The 12658-nt window shown below is 45.8% G+C and overlaps 2 protein-coding genes and 1 pseudogene across 5 annotated transcripts in view; 2 read left to right on the forward strand and 1 right to left on the reverse strand.

The window, feature by feature from the left end:
• Nucleotides 1–2287: 2287 nt before the first annotated feature.
• OR2B11 (olfactory receptor family 2 subfamily B member 11) lies at nucleotides 2288–4322 on the forward strand. Its single transcript, XM_077997869.1, has one exon. It carries the CDS (start codon nucleotides 3308–3310, stop codon nucleotides 4262–4264), a length of 957 nt encoding a protein of 318 aa, XP_077853995.1. The 5' UTR covers nucleotides 2288–3307; the 3' UTR covers nucleotides 4265–4322.
• Nucleotides 4323–6231: 1909 nt separating this feature from the next.
• Nucleotides 6232–12658, reverse strand: part of NLRP3 (NLR family pyrin domain containing 3) — a 33015-nt gene continuing 26588 nt past the window's right edge. For 2 of the 3 annotated variants that reach the window (XM_015127781.3, XM_077955426.1), the window contains 3 exons: nucleotides 11345–11515; nucleotides 10657–10827; nucleotides 6232–6948 (listed from right to left, as the gene is read on the reverse strand). In XM_015127781.3, coding sequence (XP_014983267.3) covers nucleotides 6849–6948; nucleotides 10657–10827; nucleotides 11345–11515 — 442 coding nt within the window. In that variant the 3' untranslated portion in view covers nucleotides 6232–6848. 3 annotated transcript variants of the gene reach the window in all.
• LOC114678494 (NADH dehydrogenase [ubiquinone] 1 alpha subcomplex subunit 3 pseudogene) lies at nucleotides 7123–7924 on the forward strand (annotated as a pseudogene). The gene has a single exon (XR_013415797.1). The product of XR_013415797.1 is annotated as an NADH dehydrogenase [ubiquinone] 1 alpha subcomplex subunit 3 pseudogene (transcript).

The following is a 12658-nucleotide window of genomic DNA, read 5'->3' on the forward strand; positions in this document are numbered from 1 at the left end:
TGTTTGCCCATCTCATAAGCTGCTTTCTAGGAATTCCACACACTGCTGTGAATTTGATTTTAGATCTTGTGTGGTGGAATAGGTAACAATGCGTTCCGTCAAGCGTCAGCAGAGATCTCAGCAGCAAAAGTCAGGGATAAGAGATAGATAATATAGATCTATTAATCATAAGGATTATATATCCTCTAGGGAACGATATATATCTAAGGGTGTATCACAGCTCGCGGGTTCACAGACTAGCCTGCCAGCAGCCGTGGCCTAAGTGCTGCTGTTAAAATACAATGTGGTGGCTGCCAACGCAGAGGGACATGACGGTTCTCAGAAGAAACTACAGGAATTCAGTGAGAACACGATACAATCAGCAGGTAACTCCTTGAGCGATGGGTTCTTATATTTTTGGTAATTAAAACACCTAAAGGTATCCTTGCTCTTAAGGCCTGAGTTTCAGAAAGATGACTTCGTGTGAGGGTGAGTGAGGGGTTGAAGCTGCCTGCAGAGAGGAGGCAGGTAGCAAGTTCCAAGAGGGGTCCTGGTGAGCGCTTCTGCCCAGGATGGCAGTGGTGAGGATTCAGACGGTGCGTGCCTGCAACAATGCAACATTGTATGGGTGGGATCACAGCACTGTAAGGGTGTTGAATTATTTAACTTTGGTGTTGAACTAGAGTGAATGAGGAGTAGAACATGATTAAAAGAACCTCAGTACTTGGCGTCACCGTGACTGAAGGGAAGTCAGCCAGAATTAAGGTGAAGGAGCTGCTTTGAGTCTGGGAGGATGGCTGCCAGGTGAAATTTGGGATGCCTCAGTTCACAATGTCAAAAAGGGGGTTAGAGGTCAGTGAGGAACTGGCAGATGTAGAAACAGCCTGGAGGGATTCCGTTTGAATGCGATGGCGACATTTGTGGGAATGATTGTGTCCATCCAGGGAAGCAAGGCTGTGCCATGGGGGGCACCTGTACTTGGAAGATGAAAGAAGGTCAAGGAGCGCAGAGGCCAGACACCTACGAAAGCTCCATGTGGAAAGGCCTGAATAGAAGGGCATCAGATCCAGGGCATGAGGGGCAGGGCTGGGGAGTATCCAGCTTTGCCGTTGAGAAACTGTGTGTGTGTGTGTGCGCGTGTGCACGCGCATGCAGGTGTGTGCACGTGTGTACGTAGGTGTGCACATGTACAGTGGACTATAATTACAAGAAAACCTCTCCTCTGTAATCCCAGCCGCTTTCTCTCCTGTGACCTTCCTCTCTCTCATCTCCCCTTCCCAGCATCTTCTTTTGTCTCAGTCGTTTAGGCGACTGCCCTTGCTGCTCCCATGTCACCAGCTGCTCTTTTTTTAAAGCAAAGTTCTGGAGAGAATAGTAGTTAAGAGCAGGAATTTGGCTTTCAGTCCTGGCTTTACCATTTGCTGCTGTGTAACTAAGGTAGACCAGCTATCCTCCCAAGTCACTCAGTGAATTAGGGGTGAAAACATGGACCTTGCTGAGATATTAAAGCAACATCAAGTTATTATTACAGTACCTGGCTCGTCGTGAGTGGCAAATAACTTGTCTTTCTTATAAATTGCCGCCTACATTTACCCCTCTATCTTTCTTGCTTCCTTCATTCTCTCATTTCTTTCTTCACTATCCCTACAACTTCTCCCTTTTCTCCCAGGTTAGGCTCTGAAAAGAAACTCTGGAATCAGAAATCTCAGAAGGAGAAATGTCCTAATTCCTTTACTTCTTAATAATTAGGCTTGAACATGTGCCAGCTTGACTTTGCTCAGCCACAGCTCACTGTTTTGGCTGGCATGTTGAGCTCATTGGAGATAAGATCACATTCTGTGAAGTTTATGTCGTAAGTATTGTTGATAGAATCTGGGAGGAAGTACAATAATTGAGTGTTTCCAAGAATATTGGGAACTTTCTAACAAACCGTGTGTAGTTTTGAAACTAGAGAAGCAGGAGGGAAATTTTGAACTTATTCCTCCACTGAAACCCTGGAGTTTGAGTTGTTTTCCAGTAACAGTAGAGTTCTTCAGAATATCAACTGGGGCAGCGGGGAACACCTGTTGCAACATCTAAGCTGAGCAGATCTCTGTTAGTTTTACAGTCTATGCATAAGTTACCACATCAAGAATAAAAATCCTTCATAAATTATCTGCTTGCAGGATTTATTAATAAATTATTAATTATTGTTTATTAATAATATTTTTCAATCCTATCATGGAGCATATCATCCCCATCAGGAACTGGAAGGTGTGCAATGCTGGAGCGAGTGTAGGAGGTGAGAAGCCAAGGGTGCAGTCGAAAGGAGCCACTAATCAGCAGCTGGCAACCCAGTTGCTTCCTAACAGCAATGGTTTCAGAAATCAAATTGGCTGTTTTCTATCACTGAGTGGTGACAGCTGCTTGGCAAAGAAATTGTGCAGGAAATTGGAATGTCACTCAAGCCATCAGATAAAACCTAGCCGTAGAGGGCAGTCTGATCTTTCCGTAGACAGTTCCAGGGACTACCTTTCTCATGCCAATCAAGAGCTTTCTCCCTGTGCTCAAAATTCCATGCTCTGGGGTCTCATTAACTACCATGACTTATTCAGGGGCTGAAGTAACATATGACTTGGCTCTTCCACTCCAGAGACTCACAGGACCTAGAACTGTGCTGCTTTTACCACCAGTGTGAGTGACAGGGCTGCCTGTGCGTGAGCGGTCTTGAAAGCAGAGATCAGCATGAATCGGGGAGCCGGATGCAAGCGTGAGCAGGTGATGGGGGGTGGTTCTATCAATACAGCCCCCAGATGCTCACAAAGCCCTTCTGCTTGCTTTATATCACCACCCACCTGCCTCCTACCACTACCTCCCAAAATGGGAAAGCCTAAGAAGGTGGACAATTCCCTGTCGATGTGGATGTAGACAGAAATCGAACATTCTGACGGTGATGGGAGCTGTGGCAGGCTTCACTCTACCTGGAACACAACTGTCATTCATGAGGTATTCTTCTCACATACTTAATGTCTCTATCGTCCCCAAGTCTTGGCAATTGAAGCGGGTATTTCTCCCCATTTCACAGATGCAGAAGTTCAGGGAGATTAAATGGCTTTAGTTGAGGCCACTGAGTAGGAAGGAGAGCAAAGACACACAGGCTGCTGCTGGGGCGCTTTGTTCTGATCCCTCCACATCCCAGCGTCTCCACAGAGGTAAGGAGAATCAAACAGGCTGTCACCTGGGGAAGGAAGAGTGGATGCAAGACGGAGGAAAGCGATCAGTTCCTCTTCTCAGGTATTATTCATTCTGATTTTCTCAATTTGTCACAGGTGCCAGAAAATACCGCAACATGAAAAGTGACAACCAGAGCTTCTCAGGGGACCCCCCTAAAGCCTTCATCCTTCTGGGTGTGTCTGACAGGCCATGGCTGGAACTCCCTCTCTTTGTGGTCCTCCTGCTGTCCTACATGCTGGCCATGTTGGGGAACGTCGCCATCATCCTGGCATCCCAGCTGGATCCTCAACTCCACAGTCCCATGTACACCTTCCTCAGCCACCTGTCCTTCCTGGACCTCTGCTACACCACCACTACGGTCCCTCAGATGCTGGTCAACATGGGCAGTTCCCAGAAGACCATCAGCTACGGAGGCTGCACTGTGCAGTATGCAGTCTTCCACTGGCTGGGATGCACGGAGTGCATCCTCCTGGCCGCCATGGCCCTGGACCGCTACGTGGCCATCTGCGAGCCCCTGCACTATGCCGTTCTCATGCACCGTGCTCTCTGTCAGCAGCTCGTGGCTCTGGCCTGGCTCAGTGGCTTCGGCAACTCCTTCGTGCAGGTGGTCCTGACTGTGCAATTGCCGTTCTGTGGGCGGCAGGTGCTAAACAACTTTTTCTGCGAGGTGCCGGCCATGATCAAGCTGTCGTGTGCTGACACAGCTGTGAATGATGCTACGCTGGCTGTGCTGGTGGCCTTCTTCGTGTTGGTGCCCCTGGCTCTCATCCTTCTCTCCTATGGCTTTATTGCCCGCGCAGTGCTCAGGATCCAATCCTCCAAGGGACGACACAAGGCCTTTGGGACGTGTTCCTCCCACCTGATGGTCGTCTCCCTCTTCTACCTACCTGCCATTTACATGTATCTTCAGCCCCCTTCCAGCTACTCCCAAGAGCAGGGCAAATTTATTTCTCTCTTCTATTCCATAATCACCCCCACTCTCAATCCCTTCATCTACACCCTGAGAAATAAAGATGTGAAGGGGGCTCTGAGGAGACTCCTGGCCAGGATCTGGAGGCTCTGTGGACGATGAGGACGTGAGATGTAGCATCTCCATCAATTAAAGAGCACTGCACAAGTCTATTGTGCACTCAGAGCATCTTTCACTTAAGGAGTTAATACCCAGAGAGCTCAAAAACTCTGTCTTCAAACATCTCACTTCCTGTCATAATACCCCAAATCCCATAGCGACAAAGTTCATTTTAAAAGTGTAATTCTAAGAGGCCATATGTTTTTAAGCATTGTTTAAATAGACTTCAATAAGTATGTGTGGAATTATTTAACTTCCAATTTCCTGATTCTTTTCTCTTTTCCTCTTCCTGTATTTCTTTTTTTCTCTCCCCATTTGTGTCTTTTCTATTACTTCTAAGTATACACAAGATGAAGCTGAAATACAATCTTATTTTACTTATAATGAATATGTGTTTTTCTCCATATACTTAAATCTCCACAAATTTTACATGACTTTTTCAAACAATTCCAGGAATTAAGTAGATTGCTATCTCTTTCCTGTGATTTTGGATTTTTTTTTTTCTCTGTAGTTTACATTTTCTTCTATAGAAAGTTTTTCCATGTAAACTAGTACAAAAACTAGTAGAACCACTATGGAAAACAGTGTGAAGATTCCTTAAAGAACTAAAAGTAGATCTACCATTTGATCCAGCAATGCCACTGCTGGGCATCTACCCAGAGGAAAATAAGTCATTATACGACAAAGTTACTTGCTCATGCATGTTTATAGCAGCACAATTTGCAATTGGAAAAATACGGAACCAGCCCAAATGCCCATCAGTCAACTAGTGAATAAAGAAAATGTGAGATAGGCTGGGCGCAGTGGCTCATGCCTATAATCCCAGCACTTTGGGAGGCCAAGGCGGGTGAATCATGAGGTCAGAAGTTCAAGACCAGCCTGGCCAAGATGGTGAAACCCCGTCTCTACTAAAAATACAAAAATTAGCTGGGCATGGTGGCACACGCCTGTAATCCCAGCTACTCAGAAGACTGAGGCAGAGAATTGCTTGAATCCGGAAGGCGGAGGTTGCAGTGAGCTGAGGTCGCGCCACTGCACTCCAGACTGGGCGACAGAGTGAGACTCCATCTCAAAAAACAAAAACAAGAAAAAGAAAATGTGAGATATATACCATGGAAAAACACTATTCAGTCATAAAAAGGAATGAAATAATGGCATTCTCAGCAACCTGGCCAGTTTTAAAGTCCTAATGCCCAAAAGTTACCTTTCATCTCTTTCAAGCTCAGCTATGTGTTTCTGATTACATTATTTATACAGGGTATCAAAGTGTTTGTAGCAGGAAGGCAGTTGGTAATAGTTCACCAACATGCAGAAACCCAATCTCCAGTTGGTGCTGCTCAGAAGTGCTAACAAGACAGTTTGCAATAGAATGTAAATCTCATACTGTTTCCCTTATAGAAACAGTCTTAAGGGTTTTTTTTTAAATGTCAGCTCATCTGAAAGGCATGTTTAATAATGTGATTGTTTTACATTCTTATACGAACTCCTATATTGACAGTTCATAGACCACACTTTGAGTAGCAAAGTGTGGCTACTTTGATGGCTAATTGTATAGAGGAAGTAGTATTTCCATCCTGAGCAATTCCATGCGGTTTAAGAGTTGTCCATGTGTTGAGAAGCAATTAGTAAATATTTCCTTAAAACTTGATGCTCTGTGAAGTATGATAGATGAACTGTTCCTCGGATGGGATAAATCCAAAATAAGCTGTTATCAACTGAAAGCAAGATGCATCTTCTACATAATACTTCTAGTTAGGAGTGCAGGCTCTGATACTCTCAAACCTTTCACTCCACGATTTTCATTCTATCCTAGCAAAGATGAAATTCCACTCATTACAGTTAGAGTGAGGTAATTTTTTAAAAATTATCTACAATAGAACCATTTGCCAAAGTGACTTTTAAAATGCACCAAGCAATTTAATTTACCCTTAGAGCTTTAGAGAAATAATTTTAAAAATTTCCAGGTACTCTTTTTTAAAATTAAGAAAAGGAAACAATTTAATTAAATAAATACAAAAAAAAGTTTTACATATTCCTGAATTTTCAACTAGCTACACAAACATGGATTATTCTTATTAGAAAACAACAGTATTACAAAAATTTTAAATAAATAAATAGCTGCCATAAAATTTCAACATAATATATAGTCAACTAGTTCTGTGTTATGGTCAGTTAATAGAAAGATAGCAGGAATGATGATATGAGCAAAAGTAAACAGAACAAAGAAGAAAAAAAGATAGGAAAAAGAAAGTTAGACAGTGAGAAGAGAAAAATAAAGACAAAGGAAGTGCTTTATTGAACGAGCTAATTACATGAGGTCACCAAGAGGAACATCCTCTAACTGAGGCGCTGGGATGAGAACAACATCCGCTGCTGTCAGTGCCCTGGTGTCTCCCTCACCCGGGCGCAAAGGAGACGCCCCAGCTCTCCACACGAAGGCCCGGCGGGCGCGCTCTCCTCTCCGACACTCCCCCGGAAGGATCACAGAGCTGTGCTCTTGGCCTGCATGGCTCGCAGCTCGCTCCACCTGAGGACCCCCGGCTGGAGGGCCCGGAGACCGCCGCGTCTGGCAGCGTTGCTTCCACCCCTACCACGAAGGCTCAAAGACGATGGTCAGCTCCGGCTTTTCTTCTTGAAGTGTTTCTAACGCGCTTTTTGTCTCATAATTGAAATACATTTCAGACAACCTGTAAAAGCAAATAGAAAGCCTGGGTTGCACACTTCAGATAACTCTCTCAGAGTCGTTAACCTTAAAAGTGTCTTCTCTCCATTTCCCTAAACTCCACACACTTCTAAAATGTTAAACAAAAAAAAAAGGGACCACAACTCCCAGCGTGCTCCGCGTCCTCGCCGCTGTCGCCGCCGCCGAGACCAAGATGGCCGCGAGACTCCGCGGCTTCCTCAAGAATGCCTGGGCCGAGGAGCCAGCGCGCGTCGTGTATTTCGTCATCCGGAGCCTCGCTGTAATTCTGCCCCCGTTCAGCCCCTACACCAAGTACTCCATCACCATCAACAAGGCCACGCCCCACAACTACCCAGTGCCCGTCCGCGATGACGGGACCAGCCGGACGTGCCCAGCCACCCCCAGACCCCCAGGGCCCCAGCCTGGAGTGGCTGAAGAAACTGTGAGCGCCCCCAATGACAGAGGAGGCCCCTCCCACAGCTCCCAGTAAAAATGTGGGGAAAAAAAAAAGCTCTAAGTGTCCGATGTGGTCCTGTTATATTTTTAACTATCTAGTTGGGAACTTTTTAAGCATACATAAAAGTATAGAAAATAGTAGAATGAACCCCATCTCCATTACCCAAGTTCGACTATTAAACAGGTCATGTCAACTTGTTTCTTCTATTGCCCACCCACTCCTCCCACCCATGGATTATTTTAAATATTGCATTTAATGCATCTGTCAATAATTCACTTTCTGACACTAAAATATAATTACAATATCACTATCACACCAAAACTGTTTAACAATAATTTCTTAGTATCACTGTATGTCCAGTCAGCATTTACACTTCCTTAACTGTCTTGTAAATTTTTTTACCTTATGTTCATTTAGTCATGAACCCAACCAATTCTACACATTGCATTTGCCCAGGATGCCTCTCACATTTTCTTCGATGTAATTCTTCCTCCTCTTTAATAAAGTTTCCCTTGCAACTTAACTAATAAATCCGCCCATTTGTCCTGCACCATTTCTAACCATCTCAGTTTGGTGGTGGTATATACTGAATGCCTGTCTTCCTTAAAATTTCCCATGATGATGCCCGAACCCCTAATGTGATGGTACTTAAAGGTGAGGCCCTTGGGAGGTAGGTAGAGTTAGATGAAGTTGTGAGGGTGAGTGTCCTTACAGGAGAGATACCAGAGAGTTTGTTCTTTCTCCCCTGTCTTCTCTCCCTTGCCTCCCCTCACTCCATGCAATCACATAGCAAGAAGGTAGCCATCTGCAAGTCAGGAAGAGGACTCTCACCAGCAACCAAATTCATCAGAGACTTGATTTTGGACTTTCCAGCCTCCAGTATTGTGAGAAAATAAATCTCCGTGTTTGAGTCACACAGTCTAGAACAGCTTGTTATCGCAGCCTGAGAAAACAGGTTGATTGCATTCATGGATTCTTCAATCTATTTTGAGCCTGTCCCTCAGCCTGGGTCCTGAATGTCGCTCAGGGCTAGGTCAGTGACACTACATGTAGCAGTGTTCCCAGCTTTGACCTGACCAATTCTTCTTTTCTTCCCCCATCTCTCTTAGCTCTGGGAATGTTGGCTTGTCCTGCAGCAAACGTGCTCCATTACATCGGCACAAGGATGCAAGGCTGATTCAAACTTGTATTTATTCAAACCTGCATTCCAACAGGTTCTCAGCCTTGAGATCATTAATATGGACAGAACTCCCTGGACTAAAGGAATTTATATTTTGGGAGCAGAAATAGATAATAAATAAACAAGAAAACGACATAGTACATAAGATGTGCTTCACTGCAGAGGAGAATGAGAAGAAAAAAGTGCTTGCTTCTATTTTCAGTAGAATAGTCAAAGACAGACTCGCAGAGAGGAAGACCTTTAAGAGAGAATTTAGGAAGGTACAGAGAATAATGCATGTGGATACTGAAGGGGAGAGAGTTCTAGGCAGGAAGAAAAGCAAGTGCAAAAATCCAGAGATGACAGTGTTCTTGCAAAACAGCAAGGAGACCGCTGTACTGGGGTAGAATAAGCAAGGGTTGGGAGAAGCGGAATCTTCGGAAGCAGGAGAGGCTGGATTATGTGGGGCATGGAATACACCATGAGTTTGTTGCTCTGATTATGAAAGTGATAAGAAGTCACCAGACGATGTTGGCAAGAGTGATATGATCTGACTTACATTTTAGCTGAATCCCTTGTCTGCTAAAATCAGAATAACAGATGCAGGGTGGCCTGTCAGAATGCCACCATAACAATCCAGACACCAGATGATGGTGGCTTGACCCAGGGAAGAAGCCATGAAGCTGGCCAGAAGTGGTCAGGGAGTGGCCAAGCTGGGAAGGCAGAGCTCACAGGATGTGCTGACACATTGGACGTGGTTATAAGAAAAAAGAGACAGTGGGCCGGGCGCGGTGGCTCAAGCCTGTAATCCCAGCACTTTGGGAGGCCGAGACGGGCGGATCACGAGGTCAGGAGATCGAGACCATCCTGGCTAACACAGTGAAACCCCGTCTCTACTAAAAATACAAAAAAAAACTTAGCCGGGTGAGGTGGCAGGCGCCTGTAGTCCCAGCTACTCGGGCGGCTGAGGCAGGAGAATGGCGTGAACCCGGGAGGCGGAGCTTGCAGTGAGCTGAGATCCGGCCACTGCACTCCAGCCTGGGTGACAGAGCGAGACTCCGTCTCAAAAAAAAAAAAAAAAAAAAGAAAAAAAAGAAAAAAGAGACAGTGACGACAGAACCAGAAATGTTTTGGCCTGAGCAACTTAGAGGAAGTGACCATTGACAGAGATGGGGAAGAATCAGGTTTCAGGTAGAAGAGAATAACATGGGTGTGGATCTGGATGTGACGTTTGAGAGGTTTATTAAACCTCCAAGAAGAAAGATCAGACAAGCACGCAGACACAGAATTTATGGACATGTAATCTGGAGGCCATAGCACATATATCATGAATCCAGAAGACCAGGTAATTTAAATGAGGGAGAAAGTATAGGGAAGAAAAATTAGCCCAGCGACTGAGCTCTGAGGATTCAACACATAAGGGTCAGGATGATGAAGAAAAGGCCAGAAAGGAGACTGAGTAGAAAGAGCTGATGAAATAGGAGAAAACCCAGGAGAACATGTTGGCCTTAAAGCCAAGCAGTGAAAATGTCTTCAGGGAAAAGTGCGATCATCACAGCTGACAGAACCGTGGGACTCGCCAGGAAGCTCCTACTAGAGAGGAGACGACTACCTCAGTGGTATCACAGAGGTGGGTCGGCAATGTCCTGACACACTGTTGAATTTCATGTAATTTCCAATCTTGCTGTTCCTGGAACACTCTTTTCCCAATTAGGAATCCTCAGAAACAAAACAACAAGATCTCCACTATGTAAAGACCCTTCCAAATCGGATGAACCATAGACGAGTTTTACAAAGTACGGTTCCTTGTGTAGAACAGAATCCTCCTTGGCCATGATCGCATTAGGACTTGTGTTTCTTTAGAGAATATGGATGAAATCCAGCTTAACTTTGGTTGTTCTAATAGTCTTAATGAAGTGGAATGTGTAGTTTTAAGCCCCATATTCTCTATTTTTAAAAATCCACACAACTGACCCAGGCCCAACCTAATCCTGAGTGGCTGCAAATGAAGCCAGAGCCATCCTGGATTTGGTAACAGTCAACATTTCCTGAGGACTCAGAGTCCCGCCACGGGCATCTCTGCAGCGCGCACTCACCCCAGGTTCTGCAGGAGGCAGCTCTGCTGTTTCAGCACTTCACAGAACATCATGACCCCCAGGTCGCCCAGGTCATTGTTGCCTAGGCTCAGCTTTCGCAGGCTCTGGCTGGAGGTCAGAAGTGTGGAAAGATCCCAGCAGCAGTGTGACGTGAGGTTGCAGTTGTCTAATCTGCAAAAAGGGGGTGATTTAAAGAAAACGTCCCCTTAACCATCCCCCCGGCTCCCCAAGATCTTAGCATCTTAGTCTGTCTTCTTTCAGGTACAAAAAAAAAAGAGCACAGGACTAACTAGCTTGAAGCAGCCTTGTATGCCAGTAATGATTCTTCTCTCTCCTTTTCAGATAGGAGCATCTCTTTCAAATCCACTGCATTGCACAGATCAAATCAGTAACAGTGGTTTGTTCACCGATTTACCGAATTCTGTGCCCTTCCCTACATTTCCATTAAATATAAGTGTCATACTGCCCCCTTATTTTGTGGTACAGAAAACTGATGGAAAGGACTCAAGTTCCTACCTTTATATCATCTGGAAGGACTCCTCCCAGTCCCATGATCCTGTAACAAGGCAAACTCTAAGAAGACACCTCACTTCTAAGATACAGATTATCTTGTGGCCACTCTGCCTAAACTTCCCTCCACCCTTGGCCACCATGTGTTCTCATTGCTGTAATAAGCGGAAGGACTTACTCCAACACCTGAAGCTTGCAGTCGGGGTGCAAGAGTCCCTCACAGAGTAGCTTGATCCCCTTGTCTCCGAGAGTGTTGCCTCGCAGGTAAAGGTGCGTGAGATTCTGATTAGTGCTGAGTACCGAGGACAAAGCTGAACAACAGGCTGATGTAAGGCCAGAATTCACCAACCTGTAGAAGGACGGGGAGAAGAGTCCTCAGTGCCCAGCTCTTCCCCAACACTGTGCAGCTGCTTCGACTCAGTGCCCTGTCCTCTCTCAGCATCTGCAGCCTTTAGCTCAGAGAGCAGAAGCCAGCATCTCGGATATGATCTGGGGAGAGCATGGCCTGCTGTCTGTGGCTGCCACAGGAGACACAAATGATGCCTCAGCAGACGTTTTGCTGGATCACTCCGACAGAAAGAGAGCCAAGGCAAACTGAGCCAGTTACCCCATACTCCTGCTTCTCACACAGCTTTCCTCCAGCCAGGAGTGCTCCTCAGTACCACTCCTTCCAGAAAGACATCCCAGTGGTTATCCTTGACTAATAATGCCCATAACACTGCAGACACCTGTTTTTTTGTTTGTTTTGTTTTTTGTTTTGTTTTGAAGAGAGACAGGAAAAAAAAAATCCTCCTCATGGGAAGTCAGTGCGGATTTAAACATCAAAGACAACAGGTGAACGTCCATTGTGACCTTCTAAGCTGTAGCTAGGGCTGTGACAGGAACACTATGGGGCCCTTAGCAATTGCAACCTCCCGCCTTCCTGCTCCCCCAAATGCCCCTTTCACTTCTTTCTCGCTGCAGCCCTCAACCACACTGGAGAAGTGGAAGGATCATTTGAGTCCATGAAGTCGAGGCTGCAGTGAGCCATGATTGTGCTGCCCCACTCTAGCCTGGGCGACAGAGTGAGACCCGTCCTAAATAAATAAATAAGGCCAGGTGCAGTGGCTTATGCCTGTAATCCCAGCACTTTGGGAGGCCCAGCACTTTGGGAGGGTGGATCACGAGGTCAGGAGTTCAAGACCAGCCTGGCCAACATGGTGAAACCCCGTCTCTACTAAAAATACAAAAATTAGTCAGGGTGGTGGTGGGCACCTGTAATCCCAGCTACTCGGGGAGGCTGAGGCAGGAGAATTGCTTGAACCCGGGAGGCAGAGGTTACAGGGAGGCAGAGGTTGCAGTGAGCCAAGACTGCCACTACACTTCAGCCTGGGTGACAGAGTGAGACTCTGTCTCAAAAACAAATAAAAGAAAAAGGCTCTTGCTCTGTCACCCAGGCCGAGTGCACAGCTCACTGCAGTCTTAAACTCCTGGGCTCAGACAATCCACCCAC

This window comes from Macaca mulatta, chromosome 1, assembly GCF_049350105.2.
Source record: "Macaca mulatta isolate MMU2019108-1 chromosome 1, T2T-MMU8v2.0, whole genome shotgun sequence".
NCBI classification, from domain to species: domain Eukaryota; kingdom Metazoa; phylum Chordata; class Mammalia; order Primates; family Cercopithecidae; genus Macaca; species Macaca mulatta.